Source organism: Canis aureus, chromosome 22, assembly GCF_053574225.1.
Source record: "Canis aureus isolate CA01 chromosome 22, VMU_Caureus_v.1.0, whole genome shotgun sequence".
Lineage (NCBI taxonomy): Eukaryota > Metazoa > Chordata > Mammalia > Carnivora > Canidae > Canis > Canis aureus.
The window spans coordinates 48,636,546-48,662,537 of record NC_135632.1 but is presented as its reverse complement, the minus strand read 5'-3'; the positions used below and the strand labels follow the sequence as shown (position 1 = coordinate 48,662,537).

At 38.2% G+C, this 25,992-nt stretch overlaps 1 protein-coding gene and 1 non-coding gene across 8 annotated transcripts in view; both read right to left on the bottom strand.

Moving 5' to 3' along the window:
- Positions 1-25,992, bottom strand: part of CNOT10 (CCR4-NOT transcription complex subunit 10) — a 74,204-nt gene that overhangs the window by 42,807 nt on the left and 5,405 nt on the right. For 3 of the 7 annotated variants that reach the window (XM_077865918.1, XM_077865919.1, XM_077865921.1), the window contains exons 1-8: positions 25,667-25,943; positions 15,998-16,092; positions 14,544-14,705; positions 9,102-9,252; positions 6,913-7,055; positions 6,004-6,090; positions 4,487-4,570; positions 2,767-2,884 (exon numbers count right to left, since the gene is read on the bottom strand). In XM_077865918.1, the coding sequence (XP_077722044.1) occupies positions 2,767-2,884; positions 4,487-4,570; positions 6,004-6,090; positions 6,913-7,055; positions 9,102-9,252; positions 14,544-14,705; positions 15,998-16,092; positions 25,667-25,868 (1,042 nt within the window). In that variant the 5' untranslated portion in view covers positions 25,869-25,943. Of the gene's footprint in view, positions 1-2,766; positions 2,885-4,486; positions 4,571-6,003; positions 6,091-6,912; positions 7,056-9,101; positions 9,253-14,543; positions 14,706-15,997; positions 16,093-25,666; positions 25,945-25,992 lie in introns of those variants that run through there. The other 4 variants (XM_077865920.1, XM_077865923.1, XM_077865922.1 and 1 more) reach the window with 3 other exon arrangements.
- On the bottom strand, positions 22,827-22,935 carry LOC144294445 (U6 spliceosomal RNA). The gene has a single exon (XR_013361825.1). It is a non-coding gene; the product is annotated as a U6 spliceosomal RNA (small nuclear RNA).

Below are 25,992 nucleotides of genomic sequence, written 5' to 3'. Positions count from 1 at the left end.
GTAAACTATAATGGAACAAACTGTTTTTCTCTATTTTTACAACCCAGTGAACAGAACAGGCAAAGGGGCTGGGGGCAGTGGGTATGTCTGCAAGTGTGTTCTTTGTATCTGAATAGAATCTAAAATAAAAATTACCCCAAAACTTATTCATTCTTTGTGTTTTAAGAGTTTATTTATTTATTAATGAATGAGTGAAAGAGAGAGGGCAGGCACATAAGCAGGGGAGGAGAGGTGAAAAGAAGTCTAAGCAGACTCCATTCTGAGCACAGAGTACCACATGGGGCTCAAACTCACGACACTGATACCATTACCTGAGCCAAAACCCAGAGTCAGACGCATAGCCAACTGAACCACCCAGGCACTTCCATTCTTTGCATTTTAAACTTGGTGTAAAGCATTTTCAATAGTTTTACTTCATTTCTTGAATAAATGGATTTTCCTCCTTTCTCTCCAAAAAATAGCAATGCTATGAACTTAAAGCCCCAAATTTTACCTTTTGTTTTTCCAACAGTATTAAGCAATTTTTTTAAAGATTTTATTTATTCATGGGAGACAGAGAGAGAGAGAGAGAGAGGCAGAGGCAGAAGCAGGCTCCATGCAGGGAGCCTGATGTAGGACTCGATCCCGGGACTCCAGGATTACGCCCTGGACCAAAGGCAGGCACTCAACTGCCGGGCCACCCAGGTGTCCCAGTATTAAGCAATTCATTAAAACTCTCTTTCTTGGGATGCCTGGTGGTCATGGGATTGAGTCCCGCATTGGGCTCCCCACAGGGAGCCTATTTCTCCCTCTGGCCTGTGTCTCAGCCTCTCTTTGTATCTCTCATGAATTTTTATTTTTAAAAACCTTCTTTCTTATTAAAAATAAATAAATAAAATCCTTCTTTCTTTTTTATTAATTTTTATTTATTTATTTTTAAAGATTTTATTTATTTATTCATGAGAGACACAGAGAGAGGGAAAGGCAGAGACACAGTGGCAGAGGGAGAAGCAGACTCCATGCAGGGAGCCTGACGTGGGACTTGATCCTGGGTCTCCAGGATCAGGCCCTGGGGCTAAAGGCAGCGGTAAACTGCTGAGCCATCAGGGCTGCCCTGAGGAGACAGAATCTTAAGCAGGCTCCACACCCAGTGCGGAGCCCAATGTAGGCCTCCATCCAACTATCTTGAGATCATGATCTGAGCCAAAATCAAGATTCAGGTGCTTAACTGACTGAGCCATCCTGGTGTCCCTCATTAAAACTTTCTAATTAGGGATCCCTGGGTGGCGCAGCGGTTTGGCGCCTGCCTTTGGCCCAGGGCGCGATCCTGGAGACCCGGGATCGAATCCCACGTCGGGCTCCCGGTGCATGGAGCCTGCTTCTCCCTCTGCCTATGTCTCTGCCTCTCTCTCTCTCTCTCTCTCTCTCTGTGTGTGTGACTATCATAAATAAATAAAGAAAAAAATATTTAAAAAAAAAAAAAAAAAACAAACTTTCTAATTAGAAAATAAATAATAATTATTTTCCTAACTTTATAGAAATATTTTTTGAAATATTTTTGACATAGTTAATAGTCTAAAAAATCATCACATGCAAAAAAAATCATCATATGCTCACAGCTTTATGGGAGAAAAGGGATAAGTATAAACATTATCAATTCATTTTCTTTTTTTAATTTTTTTTTTTTAATTTTTATTTATTTATGATAGTCACACACAGAGAGAGAGAGAGAGAGAGAGAGAGATTGAGAGAGAGGCAGAGACACAGGCAGAGGGAGAAGCAGAGGGAGAAGCAGGCTCCATGCACCGGGACCCCGATGTGGGATTCGATCCCGGGTCTCCAGGATCGCGCCCTGGGCCAAAGGCAGGCACTAAACCGCTGCGCCACCCAGGGATCCCCCATTTTCCTTTTTTAAATTTTTTTTTTCAATTTTTATTTATTTATGATAGTCATAGAGAGAGAGAGAGAGAGAGAGAGAGAGGCAGAGACATAGGCCGAGGGAGAAGCAGGCTCCATGCACCGGGAGCCCGACGTGGGATTTGATCCCGGGTCTCCAGGATCGCGCCCTGGGCCAAAGGCAGGTGCCAAACTGCTGCGCCACCCAGGGATCCCTCAATTCATTTTCTTAAAACGTCTCATTTCACAAAGTAAAAGCCCAAGTACCTTACGTCTTGGATCTAATTTGTTAAGCTGGTATTAAAAATAAAATGAGGGGTGCCTGGGTGGCTCAGTTGGTTAAGAATCTGCCTTCGGCTCAGGTCATGATCCCAGAGTCCTATGACTGGGTCCCATGTTGGGCTCCCTGCTCAGTGTGGAGTCTGCTTCTCCCTCCTCACTGTTCATGCTCCCTCTCTCTCTCTCAAATAAAATCTTAAAGAATGAAAGAAGAAAATGAATACAATGAGGGGAAAGAAAAGTAAAAGAAGTGAGGCTTCTTCTAAAATGGAAAACAAATATGGGCACCTGGGTGACTCAGTTAAGCATCCAACTCTTGGCTTAACTCAGGTCATAGCATAGGATGGGCCGAGCCCCAGGTTCTGTGCTCAGTAGGAAGTTTGCTACTCTCCCCCTCTCCCCTTCTGCCCCCTTACCCCTGCTCACACACACTAAATAAATAAATCTATAAAATAAATAAAATGGAAATAATAGAATTTCAGAATTTTTCTGCAGCAGAATAAAACATTACATGTAAAAAATTAGCAAAAATCACACTGAAGAGCACTGTAGGAAACAACAAAAGACAGAAGAGACAGGAAGAAAATACCAGAATTTCACGTTTTCTTTTACCTGTTTTCATGAATCCTGGATGCTCAGCAATGTTTGAACTATTTAATAGCTTCACAGCTTTTCGATAATTGCCTCTTAAGTACTCAAAATTGCTTTTAAGAAACAGAGAGGGTGCAGACTGTAAAGAAAAGGAAAGTTGCTTATATTTTGTTTTCAGATGCCTAATGAGAGATCATAATCATATTGCTATACTGGCATGTCCTGAAGAGCATAAATGAATCATTTAAGTCATGATCACAAAAAACTATAGTCTCAAAATTTTTCCTTGCTTTCACAATCTAAAAAAATTAAACTTATCAGAGAGCACCTTATCAACTGAATTAAGAGTCTGCCTAAAAAAATACATACAGTATATAAGAACACAAGACTGTCTTCACCTATTATACTACTAACTGAAAACCAATTTTCCTAGGCCCTTTATTTCAATTACTATGAGAGACTGGAAGTCTCCCATATTTTTTAGGGTACAAATGCACCTTCATTAGAACCCAAAGGGATACAAACAATCATTCAATGCTTTCCCAAATAGGAAAAAAAAAAAAAGGTGTCATTCTATGGATGGAAGTATTGCCTAACAGAATGCCTTATTTTTGAGAGCTAATCTTCCTGTGACAAAAATCAGATTTTGGATGGTAAATCATGTTTCACTTCCCCTAAGCATCCTCCTAGTGGAGGATCACCTGTATAGTTCCTATTTAGAATGCATTTGCCTACATAGATTTGCACAATGAACATCCAACCAGGAGGACATGAGGAATCCTGGTCTCATCATTTATTCACTTTAGCTTAGCTACAGGCTTTTTTTCTAAGTCCCTGTTCTTGCTTTGCTCTGTACCTCCTGATTTAGGTACTACTACTACACTGCATTACAATATTTATTTTCCTGTTTCTCTCTCCCCTGTGACTCTGGCTTCTGTTAAGGCAGGGATCATGTCTTTGTCTCAAAAAAGCTTTGATAATGGTTGGCTGGCTAGTTAGGCTTTTCCCTCTTAGCCTCAAGTCTACCCTCTCAGACCTTACTTACAATTTTTCATCAAAAATCACTTGAGTACTGACCCAGGGATTAATCTGGATCCTGTCTAGGATTTTGAGGGTCAATTTTCCTGAACTATTCCTATTACAAACTGTATCTCTTTATGCCTTCATACTTAAAGTTAACAGTTTTCCTAAAAGCATCAAGAATGTTCACAATTCTGTCTTTTCCTTTCACAGTCTTAAAAAATTACGTATCAGTGGAGGAGTGGGGTAGAGGGAGTGGAAAGAAGGAGTAAGCTTATTTCAAAGAGTCTAGCTTAGTCAAATTGAAGTTATTGTCAAGCCAAAGATCACTGGAAAGGGGCAGGTTTGGGCTACAGCTGAACTGTTCATCTTTACTAAATGTTCTGAGTATAAGCTAAAAAAATCCTGAAGTGTCTAATAGTAAATGTTTACATGAATTATGATAAACTACTCCCAGAATACTAAGTATTTAAAATGGTGGTTTTGAGGACTATATGCCAAGGAGAAATGCTTGGTTTAATTTTAAGTGAGGAAAGTATTAAATTATAGACACAGTATGATCACCACTTCACAACTCAATGTCAAGGTTTGTATCTAGTGGTAAATATACACTATAAGAGACTAAAATAATTAAAAACTGACAAACACTTATTGTACAAATAAGATAGTTTTAGGACATAAAAATTACAAATTGAAAAAAAAAAGTCAAAAAGAAACTTACATTTCCAGCTGTGTTCATCACTGACTTGATTTCCCTTTTGCATGCTTTCAGGGACTTCATTTGGATATAAGCTCTCACTTTATACTATCAAAGGAAAATGTGAGTATGTGAGAACTATGATGGATTTTTTTTAAAAAATTTTATTTATTTATTCATAGAGACACAGAGAGAGAGGGGGGCAGAGGCACAGGCAGAGGGAGAAGCAGACTCCATGCAGGGAGCCTGACGTGGGACTTGATTCAGGGTCCCCAGGATCACACCCCGGGCTGCAGGCGGCGTTAAACTGCTGCGCCACCGGGGCTGCCCTATGATGGATTTTTTAAAAGATTTTTATTTATTTATTCATGAGAGCCAAAGAGAGAGAGGCAGAGACATAGGAAAAAGGAGAAGCAAGCTCCTGTGGGAAGCCCAATGTGGGACTCTGAACCCAGGATCCCAGGATCATGACTGAAGGCTGATGCTCAACTACTGAGCCATGCAGGTATCCCAGGACTATGATGGATTTACACATGCTGAAGCAGTCTTACTTTCTAGTTAAAAGGAAATTCAACCCTATCTGTTTACAACATGGTTATACCAGGTACTGGCAAAAGCAGGTTGTAAATTATCTTAATCTATTTTTATTATACTCTTGGAATACATGTAAAAAACAAAAAAAAATGTGGTAGGATAAAATTTATATTTAAGTTCCACAAAAAATCCTAACAACTTTAAGCTTTAAAAAATTTATTTATTTATTTTTAAAATATTTATTCATACATGAGAGACACAGAGAGAGAGAGAGAGGCAGAGACACAGGCAGAGGGAGAAGCAGGCTCCATGCAGGGAGCCCAATGCAGAATTTGATCCCGGGTCTCCAGGATCATGCCCTGGGCTGAAGGCAGGTGCTAAACCGCTGAGCCACCCAGGGACCAACCCCCAAATTCATTTATTTTTAATTCAAGTATAATTAATGTACAGTATTAGTTTTAGGTGCACAATATAGTGATTCAGTAATTCTATAATTCCTATCAATTTTTATCTGCACATGGCTAATTAAGAATGAATTTTGGGATCCCTGGGTGGCTCAGCAGTTTAGTGCCTGCCTTCAGCCCAGGGCATGATCCTGGAGTCCTGGGATTGAATCCCACAACAGGCTCCCTGCATGGAGCCTGCTTCTCCCTCTGCCTGTGTCTGTGCCTCTCTCTGTGTGTCTCTCATGAATCAATAAGTAAAATCTTAAAAAAAAAAAAAAAAAAGAATGAATTTTAATAGTCTACAAACTGATTTTATCATCCAATACATTCCCAGGCCATTTCTCTCAATCTCTTATCAAGAAATTGAAAGATACTGCATTATCATTTTAGGCAAATATAGTCAGAAGAATAAATGTGCTTTTAAATTACAATCCTTCAAAGCTAAACAAACATACATGCCTCAAATTATTTACTTCTTCCAACGATTTATCACATTCTTTATCATTCATAACTATTAGTAAATATACATGATAATAAAATCTCTCTTAGAGTGTATGCTACCTGATGTATCTTTGATTTTGCAGCTTCTATTAGGGCTCCACTTTCAGCTTTATGATTAAATCCGTCTTTGTTGGTGTTATTACCAGTCTGTAGTGGTAAAACAAAGTTAACCAAAATTAAATATATATATATTTTTACCATTAAATATATATATTTTTTACCATAATTTAAATCAGTAATTTCCAAGGAAGCTAATCTGAATCATCTAGAAAGCATTTTCGAACTACAGAATCCCAGGTCTCACTCTCAGAGATTCAGGTATAATAGTCTGGAATGGGTAACAGGAAACTTACTTTGTTTTGTTTTGTTTGGAGGAAACTACTTTTGAGAAGCTCCCATTGAATATAATGATACGCCAGGTTTAAAAAGCATGGATCGTACTCAGGCAAAACTCAAGATTATCTTTCTGAAACCCAGAACGGATCATGTTCCCTTTTTTGTCTTTTTTAACCTTTTGAAGTCCACGTTTTTCTTTTTTAAAGATTTGTATTTATGTATTTGAGAGAGAGAGAGAGAGAGAGAGAGAGAGAAAAGAGTGGGCTAGGGTCAGAGGGAGAGGAAGAAGCAGATTCTCCACTGAGCAGGGAGCCTGACACAGGCGAGGCTCAACCCAGGACCCTGGGATAATGACCTGAGCTGAAGATAGACACTTAACTGAGCCACCCAGGCGCCCCATGTCAGTCCCTTCTTAAAAACTTTCTCTGGTATAAACACTACCAACATCATATGCTAGATTCCTAGTTATCCTTCGCAATGTCTCTTAGCCACTTTCAAGTATGTAATCCTATGGTATTATTAACAATATTGACCATTTTGTATAGTGAATTATATTTCAATAAAGCTGTTAAAATATTTAATAACCCCAAATATTAACCATAAACTTTAATCTGATCACCTCAGAACACTTACCTCATTTTTTCCATTTTTGTTATTGTTACCCTGTGATATCATTTTTTCTAGGACAGCAAGAAGATGCAAAGCTTTCTCAGCTTGATAGGTTAATATATAAAGGTCTACAAGCAAAAAACACACCGCCTGGGCAAATTTTTCTTCTGGGGGGAAAGAAACAGGAAAAGAAAAGTTATAATCCAAAGTGAAGCAAACATACCAGACCACTCCTCCCCAAAAAGTTCTAAAGAGCAAAGACTAAGTTTTGTTTATGTTTTTTAAGATTTTACTTATTTATTTGAGAGACAGAGAGAGAGGGAGAGCATAAGCCGGGGAAGAGGTAGATGGAGAGAGGCAGACTCCCCACTGAACAGGAGCCTGGTGTGGTACGGTGCTCTATCCCAGGGCCCTGGGATCATGACCTGTGCCAAAGGCTTAACTCACTGAGCCACTCAGGCGCCCCCTAAGAAAAATGGATTTGAATTCTAGGGGATCCCTGGGTGGCGCAGTGGTTTAGCTCCCATGTCGGGCTCCCGGTGCATGGAGCCTGCTTCTCCCTCTGCCTATGTCTCTGCCTCTTTCTCTCTCTCTCTCTCTCTGTGACTATCATAAAAAAAAAAAAAAAAAAAAAAAAAAAAATTGAATTCTATCTAGTTGGTTGCTATATTCTATACTCAGCCACAATATAGATTAATAGGATTTGATGAATTGTTTCAGAAATCCTAAAGACCAGCTTTGTAGGGGGACCCAGCTGGCTCAGTTGGTAGAGTATGTGACTTTGATCTCGGGGTCATAAATTCAAGCCCCTCTTAGGCGTAGAGATTACTTTAAAAACAAAAAAACCAACAAAACCCCCAGCTATATAGAAAAACACATCTGTGTCATCCTAGAAGTAGAATTCTGATTTCTAGCTTCATAGAGAAAGGTCACAATTTATACCATCTTCACCACTGGTATTTCTCCTGCCCAATCTGCCCAGCCACCACACCCACAGTACAGAAGAGGAGTATCTTAAAAATGCCTCCCTAGATCCATAGTAAGCAGCTGTTCAACCAGTTGACAGCAAAGGCGATCCTGTAACTCTTCTAAAGCCCCACAGAGGTGCCATCACACTCTACCTCTTGTCCTGTGGGGACTGATCAGCAATCAGGTATTTATAAATCAGGAACTGGCATTAGTGTTTTAAATGCAAAAGAAAGTAATGTAAGAAAAAGACAAAAATGTGAATCACAACTGAAATCTGACTGATTGTGAGTTGAAAACAAACAGCCCTAACAACCATTTCCTGAGTCAGGCTTTGCTACTTTATTTGCTCCCTCTTTGTTCCTTTGCCTTCACCTTTCTTATTATACTTACTCAAGGCTAGTAACTGCAAGCTAATTAAGATATAAAAAAAATGCTAAGATAGTCTGTACTATCTATTCTATAATTCTATAATTACCCACAAAAATGTCAGTGAGGCAATGGACAAAAAAAAAAAAAAAATTGTCCCTTAATATCTCCGAATACTTCTTAATATATTGCCCAAGTAACAAGATTGGGTACACTAGGTAGTGTAAAAAGAGCAAACAAAAATCACTAAATCTTTCCAATCAGAAACATCATTTTTTTAAAGATTTTATTTATTTATTTACAAGAGATAGAGAGAGAGGCAGAGTCATAGGCAGAGGAAGAAGCAGGCTCCATGCAGAGAGCCCGATGTGAGACTCGATCCTGGGACTCTGGGATCATGCCCTGAGCCAAAGGCAGTCACTCAACTGCTGAGCCACCCAGGCATCCCAAGAGACATCATTTCTAACAGTTGTTTTTAAAAATAGAGTGAGGAGGAAATGCTGAAAGAAAACCTAGGTTCATCTAAAAGTAATGTCATTTTTATCTTTTCTATTAAGAAAATCTGACATAGCTTTTTTCTTTTTTCATAAATAGTAACAAGTAATTCCCTGATTTAGGTTAATTAGGTAAAAGTACCAGAGGCCATTGCAAGTATGAGAAGATACAGAATTCTTTTTTTATAGTGGGAGAGGGGCAGAGGAAGAGATAGAATCCCAAGCAGGTTCCATGCCCACCCAACTTAGGCTTGATCTCACAACTCTGAGATCAAGACCTGGGCTGAGATCAAGAGTCAGGCTCAGTCAGACTTAACTGACTGAGCCACCCAGGTCCCCTGAAAATAGGGAAATTTTCAACGGAAAAATTTTGACAGAACATACCAAAAGGTTCTATGAACTGGTAAAGCTTTTCACCAACTGCTATCGCTTCTGTGTACTGCCGCAGATGATAAAGAATGACTGCCTGATTGTAATACAACATGCTGTTCTCTACATCATCTAATCCATCCATTTCTTCAACAGCCGAGTGGACCTAAGAAACAATCAACAAAGAATATGTTCTCACAACAGTAAGAAAACAAAGAGCAAAAATGAAAGAATCTATATGAATAAATAGAAACAACTCTGAATTTTTCCATTTTAACAGGACCTCTAGATTTTAATTATTCTCACATATTAAAAATTATTTTATTCATAATAAAATTCCATTAGGTAAGACATTTTCATGGACTTCATGTAGTGCCTAGCACAAGGCAAGATAAGTCTCCTCCTTTCCACTGTGAAGATATCATCAATGTTTTAACTGCCAACATGGCTTCCAAATTGGTTCCTCACTTTCTAGCCTCCCTGGGAGTGGGTAAAACTCAAAAGACCTTTCCCATATGCACTGTTTTTATGCACTATGTATACATTAGCTGGATTCCATTTTGTAAAAACTAAAGTAAAATTTAAATGTTAGAGGCGCCTGGTGGCTCAGTGGTTGAGCATCTGCCTTTGGCTCAGGTCATGATCCTGGGGTCCTGGGATCGAGTCCTGCATAGGGCTCCCTGCAGGGCGTCTGCTTCTCCGTGTCTCTCATGAATAAATAAAATTTTTTAAAAAATTTAAATATTAATAAACAATAGCTAACTACTTAGCTATGTGCCAGGCCTACTACATTAAACCTTTTATAAAAAATACCTCATTTAATCCTTATCATTCTTCTAGGACATAGATATTATCATCATTTGCATTTTATAAATAAGGAGACCAGCACAAAAAGCTTAATTATCTTGCTGAAGACTTTACAGCTAGGAAGTATATTTTCTGATTTTCTTCTTAAGTTCAGGTTTTTGTTCCCACTAACTAAAAAAATAAAATAAAGGGCTTTGCTAAAACTAACATTTACATCTAATCCCAGAAAAAAAATCACAATACTTTGCATTTTAATAGTTTTGCAACCATTCTGTAATTTCATTTAACACTCAAAACTGGAATTCTATTTATATTAAAAGTAATCTTTCTTTGCCACTACTGTGATTAGAATAAATTATTTTCTTAAGGACTTACTTGAGAGTAAGAGACTGAGAGAAAGAGAAAGAGTAAGCAAGAAGGACCTCAGGGGGGAGGGGCACTGAGCTCTGAGCCCCTGATGCCCAACCGTCGTCACCCAGGGGCCACCGAAGATTGGGACAAATTATTGAGCAATATTAAGCAATCAACCCTAAGGCTGACACTTCCCTAAATTAAACAGTGTGACTTTCATATACATGACCAACTTAACAACCTTGGTTTGGCTGACGGCAAGGAACCGGAAGGTCCATGACAGACTGATTTGTAATCAGACATCTGCAGACTTCAGTCATCTACACAGTGAGCTTGACAGGAGTACTCAAGTGTTAACAATTGGTCCTCTCAGACCACAAGCTCTTGCATCTCCATGAGTTTGCACATTCTGTATAATCTTCACTTACCAAGTCACTAAAAACAGTCTCTTTAGAGAAAACTCAATTTCCAAAGAAAGACAATACTTCTTCATAGTAATGTAACAGAAAAAAAATGAGCTAAGAAAGGGTTAATTATTAGCCAGAAGGGGGACAAATTAGGAATTTTGGTTTAAAAAAATGGTTGAGGGGCAGCCCCGGTGGCGCGCAGCGGTTTAGCGCCGCCTGCAGCCTAGGGCGTGATCCTGGAGACCCTGGATCGAGTCCCACGTCGGGCTCCCAGCATGGAGCCTGCTTCTCCCTCTGCCTATGTCTCTGCCTCTCTCTCTTTCTGTCTCTATGAATAAATAAATAAAAAATCTTAAAAAAAAATGGTTGAGCTTATGACATAAATAACAGCCACATTTTCTTTTCCTTTTTTAAAAAATTATTTATTTATTCATGAGAGACACACACAGAGAGAGTGAGAGAATAGGGAGAGAGAGAGAGAGAGAGAGAGAGAGAGAGAAAGGCAGAGGGAGAAGCAAGCTCCATGCAGGGAGCCCGATGCGGGACTCGATCCTGGTACCCTGGGATCACGCCCTGAGCCAAAAGCAGACAGTCAACTGCTCAGCCACCCAGGGGTCCCAACAACCACAATTTCTACAACTTACCAAAAACATCTAGTAAGTACTCTAGCCAGAACAAAAACTACTCATTAAATGAGATAAAACATCAAGAAAAATGGAATAGATTATAAAGCTATGTAACTATGCCAAGGATATGACTCTGAACTAGAAGTGTGATTTAAAGAAAGCTAGGAAAAAAAAATAAAGAAAGCTAGGGAACACAGGTACAAACACTTCTAGGAAATATAGGGATTTGGGTGGTATGAGGGGAATTACTGAACTAGCCTTATTATGAATAAAAGAAAAAAAAGACTCAAGGCTGGTTAAAGCATTTCAAAAACAGCAGTTTTCTTTGCTTAACAGGAAGTTTGCAGGAATCTCTTACTCTAGAAAAGTTTTTTTTTTTTTTTCCTAGGAAAGGTTTTTAAGGATGAACTTGTACTCAAAGACCAAATAAATGTTCCCTGGAAGACACAGTCTATGGGGTCATAGGACATGTGTACTAGATATCCACAAACATCATCTTTCCTTTGATTCTGGAGCTCCAGATAAAGTCACGGTTAATAAGACTAGAGAAATAATGAAATGTGAAGTCATATAAATTTGTGAAGACTGGGGTAGTTACAAAAACAGGCTCACAGGTCAGAAGGTCTGAGGGTGCCTGGGAGGCTCAGTCTGTAGAGCATGCAACTCTTGATCTTGGGATCATGAGTTCGAATCCTACATGTAGAGTTTACTTCAAAAAAAAAAAAAAAAAAAAGAGTCAGAAAGTCTGGTTCAAATCTTGTTTTTCCCCTTCCAGCCTATGTAATTAAAATTATTAGGCTCCCTAAACCTCAGTTTTACAACTGAGATAACAAGCACCTATCTCAGGATTTGTTTTTTTTTTTTTTTTTTTTTTTAATTTTTATTTATTTATGATAGTCACACAGAGATAGAGAGAGAGAGGCAGAGACATAGGCAGAGGGAGAAGCAGGCTCCATGCACCGGGAGCCCGATGTGGGATTCGATCCCGGGTCTCCAGGATCGCGCCCTGGGCCAAAGGCAGGCGCCAAACCGCTGCGCCACCCAGGGATCCCTATCTCAGGATTTGAATGTGAGGATTATGAGATAAAACATAAAAAGCAGTTAATATGGAATTTGGAATCACATTAAGTATTTGATAAACATTGAGTATCATTCTCATTTTCTCTTTTTTTAATAGTCTCTACACACAACTTGGGGCTTTAACTCACAACCCAGAGATCAAGAGTTGCATGCTCTACCAACTGAACCAGCCAAGCACTCCTCTTATTCTCATTTTCATTGAAGAATTGTTTTTTGTTTTAAAGATTTTATTTTATTTTTATGAGAGATACACAGAGAGAGGCACAGACACAGGCAGAAATGGAAGCAGGCTCCTTGCAGGAAGCCCGAAGTAAGACTCGATCCTGGGACCGGGATCATGCCCTGAGCCAAAGGTAGACGCTCAACCTCTGAGCTACCCAGGCATCCCTTCATTGAAGAATTGTAATAGGGTATTCCTGTAGGGATGCCTGGGTGGCTCAGTGGTTGAGCGCCTGCCTTTGGCTCAGGTCATGATCCCGGGATCTAGAATCAAGTTCCACATCAGGCTCCCTGCCAGGAGCCTGCTTCTCCCTCTGCCTGTAGCTCTGCCTCTCTCTCTCAGTCTATGTCTGTCATGAATAAATAAATAAATCTTACAAAAGAAAAAAAAAGTATTCCTGTAAAGAATTAGGAAGAGCCTGAACAGGTTACTTATTTCTAACTACACCATGTTTAGGGTGATACCGTAGAGTAGCTTTATTCTTATAAAAAATTACAAAGAGCCTGAAGGAGTGAGTTTTTTTTTTTTTTTCTTTAAGATTTTATCTATTTACTCATGAGAGACACATAGAGAGAGAGAGAGAGGTAGAGACACAGGCAGAGGGAGAAGCAGGCTCCATGCAGGAAGCCCAACATGGGACCTGATCCCAGAACTCCAGGATCACGCCCTGGGCTGAAGGCGGTGCTAAACTGCAGAGCCACCCAGGCTTCCCGGGGTGACTTATTTCTAACTGTATCACTTATGAGGGAGATACTTTAAAACTGTCTACAGCATGACACAGTAATCAGAAGAATAGGCCATAAAGTCAAACAGGACTGAGTTGATGGAGCTCTTTTCATTTAAGAGCTTTGTGTCTTTGGACAATTTATACAAGTTATGTGTACCTCAGTTTTCCCTCTGTAAAATGAGAAAAATTATAGTAGTTGTTTCATAGGACTACTGGGAAGAATACATGAGATGCTGCACACAAGGTTCTTAGCAGGATCTTGTTCCATCATAAGCAATAAATGTCTGCTATGTGATCCTAATCATCATCATCATCATAATTATTGTTATTAATTACCAGTAACAACTCTCTGGACTATCCAAGCTCTAAATCTGTGATGTTGCTGTTATGACCAAGACAAGCTCCAAACCATACATAAATCAGAATATCTTCTATTTAATCAATTAATCATGTCCTGATCCAAAATGCTAGAACAATCTGACATTATAATCAGGTCTTTTAGAGTTATACAAAAAAAGATAATCTCGGCAGCTAATCAGCCTTTTCATTTATTTCCACTTTATATAATTTTTCTCAAAACTCCAAAGCTCACTGAAATTTGGTATATTAGTCTATTCCGTTCAAGTTAAAAATATAATAGAAGGGGTGCCTAGGTGGCTCAATCGGTTAAGTGTCTGCCTTCAGCTTAGGTCATGATCCAGGGTCCTGGGGTTGAGTCCCACATCAGGCTCTCTGCTCCAAGGGGACCCTGTTTCACCCTCTGCTAATTTTACCTCAAGCTAATTTTAAGGATTTTCTGTATAGATTATTCATAATGTCAGGCCAAGAATTTAAATTATTTTAAGAGAGGCATTTAATTCTAACAAACCAACTATTAGAAAAATTCTGAAACAATCTCTGTTTTTCCTGTCAGAGGTTTAAAAAACTGAAAAGGTATACCTCAGCCAGAAAATAAAAGTTTGGTTTAGTTTGCCACTCCCTCTGCTTGTGCTTTGTCAAATAAATAAAATCTAAAAAAAAACCCCAAAAACCAATAGAAATTAAAGTTATACAACATACCTCTTATTTCCTGGAATAATAATTTCATACAAATAAAACTAATGCCAGGAGGTGCTTTAGATACATTAGAAACTGTGCTATCAATATCAGACATGTCACGTTAATTTTCCTTAAGTATTTCTATTGCAAAATTGAGAAAATACCACCGTATTTTTATAGCTAAATTCATTTGTATATCACCTGATTCTTCAGCTGGTTAAGTGTTTGTCTCAAACTATCTGTTGTTGTTTGGTTATTTTTAAAAAACTCAGCCACTGCTGTATTCAAAATTATTTTATAATCATCTTTGTTTACATCTTGTAGGCAGGCAAGGTGCTGTAGACAGGCATCGTAACTTCCAGCCTAAAACAAAAAACAGATAAAATTACATATTAGCTTTAAAACCATATATTCATTTCCAAATATATTTCACTCTTCATTTGAAAAACCCTTTCAAAAGACCTACAACAAAAGTAAAACAAAAGATTTACAGCTCTCCTAAATATACTAATTGAAGTCACTAGATGAAGTAATATTCTTATCAATTAAGCAATTGAGATATGTCAATCTCATCTTAATAAAGCTAGAAAAAAATTGTAGATATTTATATCCTAAGACTTAAACTCTACTATCAATATTTGTGTAAGACACCTAGACAAGGACGCCTAGGTGGCTCAGTAGTTGAGTGTCTGCCTTTGGCTCAAGGCATGATCCTGGAGTCCCGGGACTGGGTCCCACATTGAGCTTCCTGCATGGAGCCTGCTTGTCCCTCTGCCTATGTCTCTGCCTTTCTCTTTCTGGTATCTCTCATGAATAAATAAATAAAATCTTAAAAAAACAACAACAACACATACACACAGATATATACCTATATATGTATAAAACAACATGATTTATATACACACATACATATGTATATAGGTATTTAATGCTAGTAAGGTATAAAAGTTGAGACTAGTGAAGAAAGGTAATATGATTAGTTATTCTAAATTTTAATTTCCAGTAAATACACTTTGAATACCCAAGTATCAAATTCTTCTGCTTACATGTACCTAACCTGATAATCAAGTAAGGTTTTTTTCCCATATCATTTAATGTCAGAAAAGGTAGTTTTGACAAGAAATCTTTGGGGTTTAATTTTAAAGCATAGTCAAGATAAAAAATTGAACAAAACAGTGAACTGAAAAGACTGACCCACATATTTACAAGTCTAAGTTTTTAAGACCTAAAAACAACACTGTAAGAGTTAAAACATGTTTATGAAAACACAAAAACTTGGTAATGGCTCAAATTACTCCCATTCCTTTTAAACTCTAATTTTTTAATTTATATTTAAATAATAATAATAATAATAAATATATAATAATAAAATAACAATAAAAATATAATAAAATAATAAAATAAATAATAAAAATATATAATAAAATAATAAAAATAAATAATAAATAATAAATTATATAATAAAATAATAAAATAATAATAAAAATATATTTTTTAATTTATATTTAAACTCTAATTTTTTAAATGTTAAAACTAAACCTACTATCTAAATTATTACAGAATAAAAATTATAAATTTAAAAATTCATTGTGAAAAGATTCATATTCGACAGATCCTAAATATGGAGCAGATGGAAAGAAGAAACTACTGCTTACTGTAAAAGCTTGGAAAGCACTGGTAGACAACTCTTTCTCTTGATCAGTGATCCCAGAGGACTGACTTGTCCCTTCATGTTTCTCTGCTCCCTGGTCTGCAAGCACACAAGTTTTACAGTTGTTTAGAAATAAAGCTAAAAGAAAAGAAAAAAGAAAAGAAAAAAGAAAAGAAAAGAGAGAGAAAGAAAGAAAAAAAGAAAGAAAGAAAAAAGAAAAAGTAAATTATACAGCGAACGTCCCCTAGTTTTCTTCTTGTCTTCTTCCTGATGAAGTTGCCACAGTTAGGATTCTCTCAAATAATGGTATATTAGTGTTACACGTGAGTTAGAAGCCACTCCTTCAAAAACTTAAAAAAAAAAAAATATGTTTCCCTTAGCTATGGTCAGGCACAATGAACACCCACATTTATGTAAAGATTTACATTTATGTAAAGATTACAACTCAGTCCATCAGGACATCTGGGCTCAGACTGTTGTGTTCGCTTAAAAATATTAGATCTGCTCCCCAGCAATATACTAATGTCCTACATATTCAAGAAACTATGCGAGGCTTTGGAGACAAAAGGAGATTATAAGTGTATATACAATACTTTCAAAAAGTTTATAATCCAGTTTGTAATCTAGTAACATTAAACAATTAGAAAACTACACAAGAACTCCTAGTTAATTTCTAGGCCAAGAATACTTTCATAGGCTTAGAAATCCAAAAGCCAAGGTTAACACGTTTAAAAAGCTTCCTGAAGGGACACCTGGGTGGTTCAGTGGTTGAGCATCTGCCTTCAACTCAGGTTGTGATTTCAGGGTCCTGGAATCGAGTTCTGCATCTGGTTCCCCACAGGGAGCCTAATTCTCCTTCTGCCTATTGTCTCTGCCTCTCTTCATTTCCCATGAATAAATAAATAAAATCTTAAAAAAAAAAGAATGTATATGGATACTTAATCATGTTAAGGAAGGACATTTATTTACTTTAAAAAAATTTTTTAAAGATTTTATTTATTCGTGAGAGACACAGAGAGAGAGAGGCAGAGACATAGGCAGAGGGAGAAACAGGCTCCAGGCAGAGAGCCTGATGTGGAACTCGATCCCAGGACTGTGGGATCACGACCTGAGCTGAAGGCAGCTGCTCAACCGCTGAGCCACCCAGGCGTCCTTCCATATGCATTCTAAGATTAATGATTCCTGCCCTAGAATTTGGTATTTTCAAAATTAGGTATTTTTTATTTGAAAACCAAATTCCAAAATAAACAAAAATCTCTGCTAAATCAAGTCTAAAACTACGTGGGTATAATGCTTTTATTTATTTTTTAAAAGATTTTATTTATTTATTCATGAGAGACACAGAGAGAGAGAGGCAGAGACCCAGGCAGAGGGAGAAGCAGGCTCCATGCAGGGAGCCCGACGCGGGACTCAATCCCGGGACTCGAGGATCATGCCCTGGGCTGAAGTTGGCACTAAACCGCTCAGCCATCCAGGCTGCCCTGTACAATACTTTTAACTGTTCTGATAAATGCTTCAGGAAAAAAAAAAAAAAAAAAAAAAAAGTTTTCTGGGGCATCTGAATGGCTTGGTTGAACATCTGACTCTTGGATTTCAGCTCACATCTCCAAGTTGTGGGATCAAGCCCCTCATCCAGCTCCATGCTTAGCGGGGAGTCAGCAGGAGATTCCCTCCTTCTCTCTAAATGAATAAATAAATTTTAAAAAAGAAACTTTTCTCTTTCACAAAAGAAGAAACATCGATCCCAACATCTGGGAGCACAATTCAGTCAAATGATCTCATTTCTCCTGGTTTCTCTTTCTTAACTAAGCCTTCTTTACATACTGTGGTAGATAATTTATTGGGAGATGAGCTGACAGAAATCTTTCTTTTCCTTGGGATTTGGGGTCTCAATGTCAGGTAAGTGACAAGAACCTAAACCACAAAATCACTTTCTAGAGACAACACGACACTTATTTAGTTTTCACAAACTTTGAAGTTTGCTCTGTAAAATTACATAGCAGTAGCCTTAAAACATAGTTCCCATTCTACAGTAAGAAACATACCTGAGTTTTTAAATCTTTTTTTTTTTTTTAATTTATTTATTCGTAGAGACACAAAGAGAGAGAGAGAGGCAGAGACACAGGCAGAGGGAGAAGCAGGCTCCATGCAGGGAGCCTGACGTGGGACTCGATTCAGGGTCTCTAGGATCACGCCCCGGGCTGCAGCGGCGCTAAACCGCTGCGCCACCAGGGCTGCCTTTTAATTCTTTTTCTAAAGGAAAGGAGAAAAAGTAAATTATAAAAGTTAGTAAGAATAAATACTTCCAGGTAACCACATCTACAAAGCCAATAAAAAAGCAGCATCTAGTGCATCAAAGACCATAAAAAATTTTAAATTCTTTAAAATCTTTCACCCTTTTCACATTTATTAAATGCAGTAATAATAATAATTAAGACTTTGGGAATGGGAATAGCAGGGTGGGGAGGAAAGTGACAGCACCTTGAGAAGGTATAGACAGCTATAATGCTATAGATTATTTTAACTTCATTTAATCTCAAATTAATCATGTTATTTCTTGCTTTTCCCTGAGATACTGAACTCAAAATATAAATTGTACTTACTCTAGATCAGTCTTTAGGGGCACCTGGGTGGCTCAGTGGTTGAACATCTGCCTTCGGCTCAGGTCATGATCCTGGGGTCCTGGGATCGAGTCCCAGATCCGGCTCCCTGCAGGGAGCCTGCTTGTCCCTCTGCCTATTCTCTCTCTCTGTGTCTCTTATGAATAAATAAATAAAATCTTTAAAAAGGGACACCTGGGTGGCTCAGCAGTTGAGCTCCTGCCTTTGGCCCAGGATGTGATCCTGGAGTCCCAGGACCGAGTCCCACATCAGGCTCCCTGCACAGACCCTGCTTCTCTCAGTATGTCTCTGCCTCTCTCTCTCTCATGAATAAATAAATAAAATCTTAAAAAAAATATCAGTCTTTAGAAACTATCCTCTACAATTTGTAAGTATTTCCCACCTAGAAAACCTTCTTTTGATTTAAAAAACCCACCAATCAGAGGTCCCTGGGTGGCTCAGCGGTTTAGCTCTTGCCTTTGGCCCAGGGTATGGTCCTGGAGTCCTGGGATCGAGCCCCACATTGGGCTACCTGCATGGAGCCTGCTTTTTCCTTTGTCTGTGTCTCTGCCTCTCTCTCTCTGTCTCTCTCATGATTAATAAATAAAATCTTAAAAAAAAAAAAAAAAAGACCACCAATCAATTTCTCTATTAATTTTTTGGATCCTTTTATTCTCCAACCCCTCCCCCAATTTTCAATTTAGAAAATTGTCATACCTACAGAAAAGCTGAAAGAATATGCAATGAACACCCAAGGGTGCCTGCTGGTGTAGTCAGTCAGCTGAATGTCCAACTCTGGGTTTTGGCTCAGATTGTGATCTAGGGTCATGATATTGAACCCTACATCAGGCTACCCAGAGTCTGCTTAAAATTCTCCCTCTCTCCCTCTGCCCCTCCTGCTCATGCTCTCTCTCTCAAATAAAATCTTAAAAAAAAAAAAAGAATATACAATGAATACCCATATTGTCTTCACCTAGATTGTTTTTTTATGTTAAGCTTTTTAAGATAACTGTCAATTCACATGCATCTGTAAGAAATAATTTTGAGGGGCACCTGGGTGGTTCAGTCGGTTGAGCATTCCATTCTTGATTTCAGCTCAGATCATGATCTCAGGGTTCATGAGACTGAGCCCCATGCCAGATGGCTCCACACTAAGTGGGATATTGGCTTCTTTCCCTTTGCTCCTCCCCCTGCACTTGAATGTGCATTCTCTTTCTCTCTAAAATCAATAAAAAGTCTTCAAAAAAAATTAGGGAAAAAAATAATGTTGAGAGATTCTTTGTATCCTTTACCCAGTTTCCCCCAATAGTAACCTCCTCCAAAACCATAGTACAACCAGGATTCTAACAACGATATGGCCAAGAAACACAAATTTCCATCAACAGAAGTATCCTTCCTTTTAATTTTTTAAAAAGAGTTTTTAAAATTTATTCATGAGAGACACAAAGACATAGGCAGAGACAGGAGAAGCATGCTCCATGCAGGAGCCCAATGTAGGATTCAATCCTGAACTCTGGGATCACGTCCTGAGCTGAAGGCAGATGCTCAACTAGAAGCCACCCAGGTGTCCCAGTATCCTTTCTTTTATACTTCATAGCCGCAGTCACTTCCTCTCTGCCTCTCTACCCCTAGCAACCACTGATTTGTCACTCTCCGTTTAAACAGTCATTTCAATAGCGTTATGTAAATGAAGATTCATAATTTTTAACATTTTGCCACATTATTCATTACTTCTTTCTTTCACTGAATCATTTGAAAGTAATATGACATTTAACTCCCCTACTTCAACATGCCTCTCCTATTATTTAAAGATAGTCTCCTACATAACCAAAATAAAATCAGACTAAGAAAAGTAATAATAATTCAATAGTATCATCTAACAAATTGTCCACTAATTTCCATTCAAATTTCCCTGATGGTTCTAAGACAAGTCTTTTAACTTTATTTTTCCTTCCCAATCCAGGGACCAATCAAGGCTTACAAATTTCCTTAAATAGCTTTCATTTATTTTAGTCTAGAACACCATCTTTTTTTGCTTATCAAGTCACTAACGGTTTTATTTATTTTGTTCTTGGGTTTTTAAATTTTTTTAGATTTTATTTGACAGCAAGAGAGAGAGCACCAGCAGGGAAAGTGGGAGGCGGGGAGGGGGGAGGGGAGAGGGGAAGAGAAGCAGGCTCCCCACTGAGCAAGCAGCCAGCTCAATGCAGGCCCTGATTCCAGGACCCTGGGATCATGACCCTAGACCAAGGGAGATGCTTAGAAGGGAGATGCTTAATCCACTGAGCCACCCAGACACCCCTCTAATTGTTTTAAAAAGTCTAAGCTAGTTACCTCATAGAATGTTTCATATTCTAGGGCAGCCCGGGTGGCTCAGTGGTTTGGTGCCGCCTTCAGCCCAGGGCCTGATCCTGGAGACCCGGGATCGAGTCCCATGTCGGGCTCCCTGCGTGGAGCCTGCTTCTTCCTCTGCCTGTGTCTCTGCCAATCTCTCTCTCTCTCTCGAATAAATAAATAAATAAATCTTAAAAAAATGTTTCATATTCTGGGTTTATCTGTTTCTTCATGCATAAAGTCTAACATTTATGGCAAGAATATTATGTAGGTGATATGAATATTAGTCTTTTTTTAATATTAGTCATTTTTAATATTAATACTTTAAGTTGGTTTAAAAATCTGCCTCTCATTTTAAAAAGGTGACTTTTATGTTTCAATATCTCCCAAAGAATATTCCGGGCTTTTTTAGTTTTACTTACCAACAAAAGCTCCATGCATCCATCAATAATGGAATACCAATAAAAAGAAATATGACCACTGCAAAGTATGATGCAATGGGCTGCAAACATAGGCATGCGAGGGTGATGCCACTATTTATGACTCAAAATAAAGAAGTCTTTAGACTATCAAAGTCTCGTGATATTTGAATTTCTTATTTATAACAGGGACTTTTTTTTTATTCCCCAGATAGAATGGTTACTTCTGCCTGGAATCCAAAGACCTCCAAAGCTCAAAGCCAGGTGCAAAATGGGGATAAGAAAACATTTTTTAGTTATTGGGAGGCTTTATTAAGAATATATGTGAAGTGACTGAAATGTATCTGGCAGACTAAGTCCCCATATGTAGCATAATAGTACAGAATTTATTATTTTCAACATACAGATGGGACCAGGTAGCACAGTGAGATGGAGACAATACCTGGAATTGAAATAAGATGGCAAAAACTCTAGCACCGCCTCTGAAATTAAAAGGATGATATAGAAGTGGAACTGGGGCAAATGTCAGTTTCCCTGTTTACTAAAATGAGCAGCTCTATTAGATGACTTCTAGGGTGCCCTCCAACTCAGAAATTCAGTAACCTCAAACAAGTTTATAGAAACAGCTATGTTTGTTCACAAAACAACACTTATATTCAACTAAGGTATCAATGGAAGACAAATTTCCACATGGGGGGAAAAGGCAGATAATCTCATCCTCCAAATTTACTATTCAATAATTCCTACAACCACTACCATTACCACCACCCCAAGTGTCTCAGAAGACATTGTTCACTCCTTAACTCTGGCCATGCAGAAAGGCACAACACTTGCCGGGAATTGTTTTGTTTTGTTTTAACTGTGATAGCTTGGCTTGTACATAATAAATCCAAGCCATGCATTCAATTAATAAATAACTCAGAGACCACTATGGGTCAAGCACTGTTCTAAGTGCTAGGGATGTAAACATGAACCACACAGACAAGATTCCAGCACTTGTGAAACTCAAAGACTCCTTGGGGAGATAGGATGCAAATATACAATTCCAGATGTGAATAATGCTATGACAATAACAAGGGTGTGTGAAAGAGGAGTGGGAATGGGAGGTGAGTTTGAACCTAAATCAGAAGTCAGGCATGGGAAGTCCTGAGGAAACAGGGCTCCAAATGTAAACTCCTTGCAGCTTTTAAGCATCCATCATTCTTTCTAGCCCCTACTATGCCAGGTTCTAGCTTGAGAAACTGTTTCTCCATCTTACACTAACCTGCAATTTCTGCCTAACTGTAACAATAGCAGCTAACATTTATTGAGCACTCACTCTGTGTTAAGCATGTAAGCACTTCAAATAGGTTAACTCATTTAATCTTCAAATCGATCCTTCAGGAGCCTAGTGACTGCTTCTGGGTCTGTGAGGAGTCATTAAGCTCTATTTACATTCATGATGTGGGCTTTTGTTGTTGTTAACGTTCCAAATATATATAAAAATATGGAACATTTCATGAATTTGCATATATCATCCTCACACAGGAATTGTGCTAATTGTCTCTATATCATTCCAATGTTAATACATGTGCTGCTGAAACAAGCATAACGTGAACATTTTTGATAACTATCTAGAAATCTATAGTCCAGGAGCATTTCAAAGAACCAGTCCTCCACAGAGCTGACTCTGGGAGTCCTGGATTGGCACATGGCAGTCAGTAAAGACTTCCAACTTCCCTCTCTCAAGAGGGAAACACGGTGCCATGAAAGCAGTACAAGCCTTGGAATCAGTCACATCTTTGGTCTGGTCTCCCCTTGGCCACCTAACTCTCTGCCTGGAGATGGGAAATACATATTAGCTCCCTTCCCCTTTCTTTTTGACAGAACAACTAACGATTCTTACAGTTTCTTAAAAAATATACTTATTTCTGCACTTTAAACATACAACTTGGGACTCCTGGGTGGCTCAGCGATTGAGCATCTGCCTTTGGCTCAGGATGTGATCCCGGGGTCCTGGGATCGAGTCCTGCATTGGGCTCCCCGTGGGGAGCCTGCTTCTCCCTCAGCCTATGTCTCTGCCTGTCTCTCATGAATGAATAAAATCTTTAAATTAAATAAAAATAAAATGTCTAAAAAAGAAAGTAAGAAAAAATATACAACTTAACAATGAAATTAGTATGACTTGATTATGGAATAGCTCTTAGATTACTGTGAAATCCCTGGTAGACTACATGTTCTTTTGAGAAACCACTTAACACCAAGAACAAAATATAACTTGTGCTTAAGTGAACTTATCAAAGACTTAAATCCGCTCTACAAAAAAATGGTATTTTGGTATTAAAGTTAGTAGATGAGGAGTGCCTGGCTGGCTCAGTCAGAAGACCATGCGACTCTTGATCTCGGGGTCATGCCCACACTGGGTGCAGAGATTACTTAAATATATAATACTTTAAAAACATAAAATAAATGAAAAAAGTTAGCAGATAAATTAGTATTTCACTTCCACTTCAGTATACAGATAAATAAGAATTGAGTCCTAATAGGGAGGAGGAAAACTAATAGTTTATTAGAGGAAGTTTAAAAGGACACTGTTAGGGGCATCTGGCTGGCCCAGGCAGTGGAACATGCAACTCTTCATTTTGGGGTTGTAGGTTCAAGCCCCTCGTTGAGTATAGAGATTACTTAAAACATGAAAAAAAATTTTTTAAAGGACACTCAAACAGCTTTTTCTTTAGAAAGCCAGGTGACATACATACATAATTTATTTTAAAAAATAAATAAAAATTTTTAAAAAGCCCGGTGATGAGTTATCGTTAACCTATTTAAACACAACATACCTATTCTGCAAAACTTTCAGGTGTATAATAACAATAAGGACCAATTACTTTTACTTATTTATTATTATTCTAAGATTTTATTTTGGGGGCACCTGGCTGGCTCAGTTGGTAGAGTGTGTGGTTCTTGGTCTTGAGGTTGTGAGTTCAAGCCTCACATTGGGTATAGAAATTACTTAAAAATAAAATCTTTTTTATTTTATTTTTTAATGGTAAAACTGTTTTTTAAAATTTTTATTTATTTATTTATTTTTAAAAAGATTTTATTTATTTATTCATGAGAGACACACAGAGAGAGGCAGAGGGAGAAGCAGGCTCCATGCAAGGAGCCTGATGGGGGACTTGATTCTGGGACTTCAGGATAACACCCTGAGCTGAAGGCAGGTGCCCAACCGCTGAGCCACCCAGGCATCCCTATTTAATTATTTTAGATCCTATGTTCTTTTAAAAGATGTTATTTGAGAGAGAGGGAGAGGGAGAGAGAGAGAGAGAGCATGTGAGCAGGGGAAGAACAGAGGGAGAGAGACAACCAGACCCTGCCCTGAGTGTGAAGTCCTATGTGGGGCTCGATCCCATTACTCTGAGATTATGACCTGAACCAAAACTAACAGCTGGATGTTTAATAGACTGAGACACCCAGGTGCCCCAGATTTTATTTTTCAAGTAATCTCTACTTAACGTGGAGCTTGAATTCACGACCCTGAGAGCAAGAGTTGCATGCTCTACTGACTGAGCCAGCCAGGTGCCCCAGAGCCAATTACCTGTAAATGTGTAAAAATGGGACATAGGATTTTGGGACCAGAAAGTGAAGAGTGCGTTCAGAGTGAAGCATAACCCTCAAACGCATGTACAACTGTCATACAATTTTAACAATGAACACACTTCAAAAATTTTTAGGAAACTCAAAATGTTTACTACATTTATCTTCCCTCATAATGAAGTACATACACTAAATTTAAAGCAAATGTCAAAATTTCTTAGTTTGCCATCAAGCTACCTCCATACCTTCTTCTAAAATATACCCTCTCTAGGTTACAGTCTTTAATAGGACTTCTGGGCCCAACTGCCGAAGAGTGATTTATAAATACTTCAAAGCAACGGGAAATAACCCAATAATTCATCAACGCACTGAAGAGTTAAAGCTTCTACTTTCCATCATTATCCTCCAGGAATTGTAAAAGTCCCCTACAATCTTCCTGGGAAAGAGAGAAGCCAACTTTAAGATAAATAAATAAACCAGACTCTAAGGCTTACAAGAGACTCTGAAATTCCCATTTCTAGACATTTCAGAGAACTGAGCTCAAGAATTAGCCTTTTACAAGTTAATCAACCATTATTTTATCTGCATTTTTTACTTCAAGATAAAACTTTAAAAACAAAAGCACTCCCATGGGATTACTATTTTCCTTGTTATCTTTCTGTACTTCTTGAGTTTTCTGTAAGGAATAAGTGTTATTTTCATAATCAGTTTCTAAAACATTATTTGTAACTTCTGAGTTCTTACCAGAAAGAGCCTGCACATAATTCCACAATGTGTCTTTATTTGTCCAAAAGTAGTCTCCATTGCCAATTGTAAGAGTGTATGGCCGTTCATCCATTAGCTTGACTTTCCTTCTACTCTGGCTTAACGAACATGGTTGACTTTCCAGGCATACAGAGCTCTTAGGCACACAAACCTTGACACCCTTTAAGCCAATAGGCTTCATTTTGAACCAAACAATTTCCTTTAGGTTTGAACTAAGTAGAAAAGAAATACGCTGCTTTTCCAAAACTGAAAGAAGTCAGTTAACTGAAAGCACAGACACATTCCAATACAGAATGTTAACAACT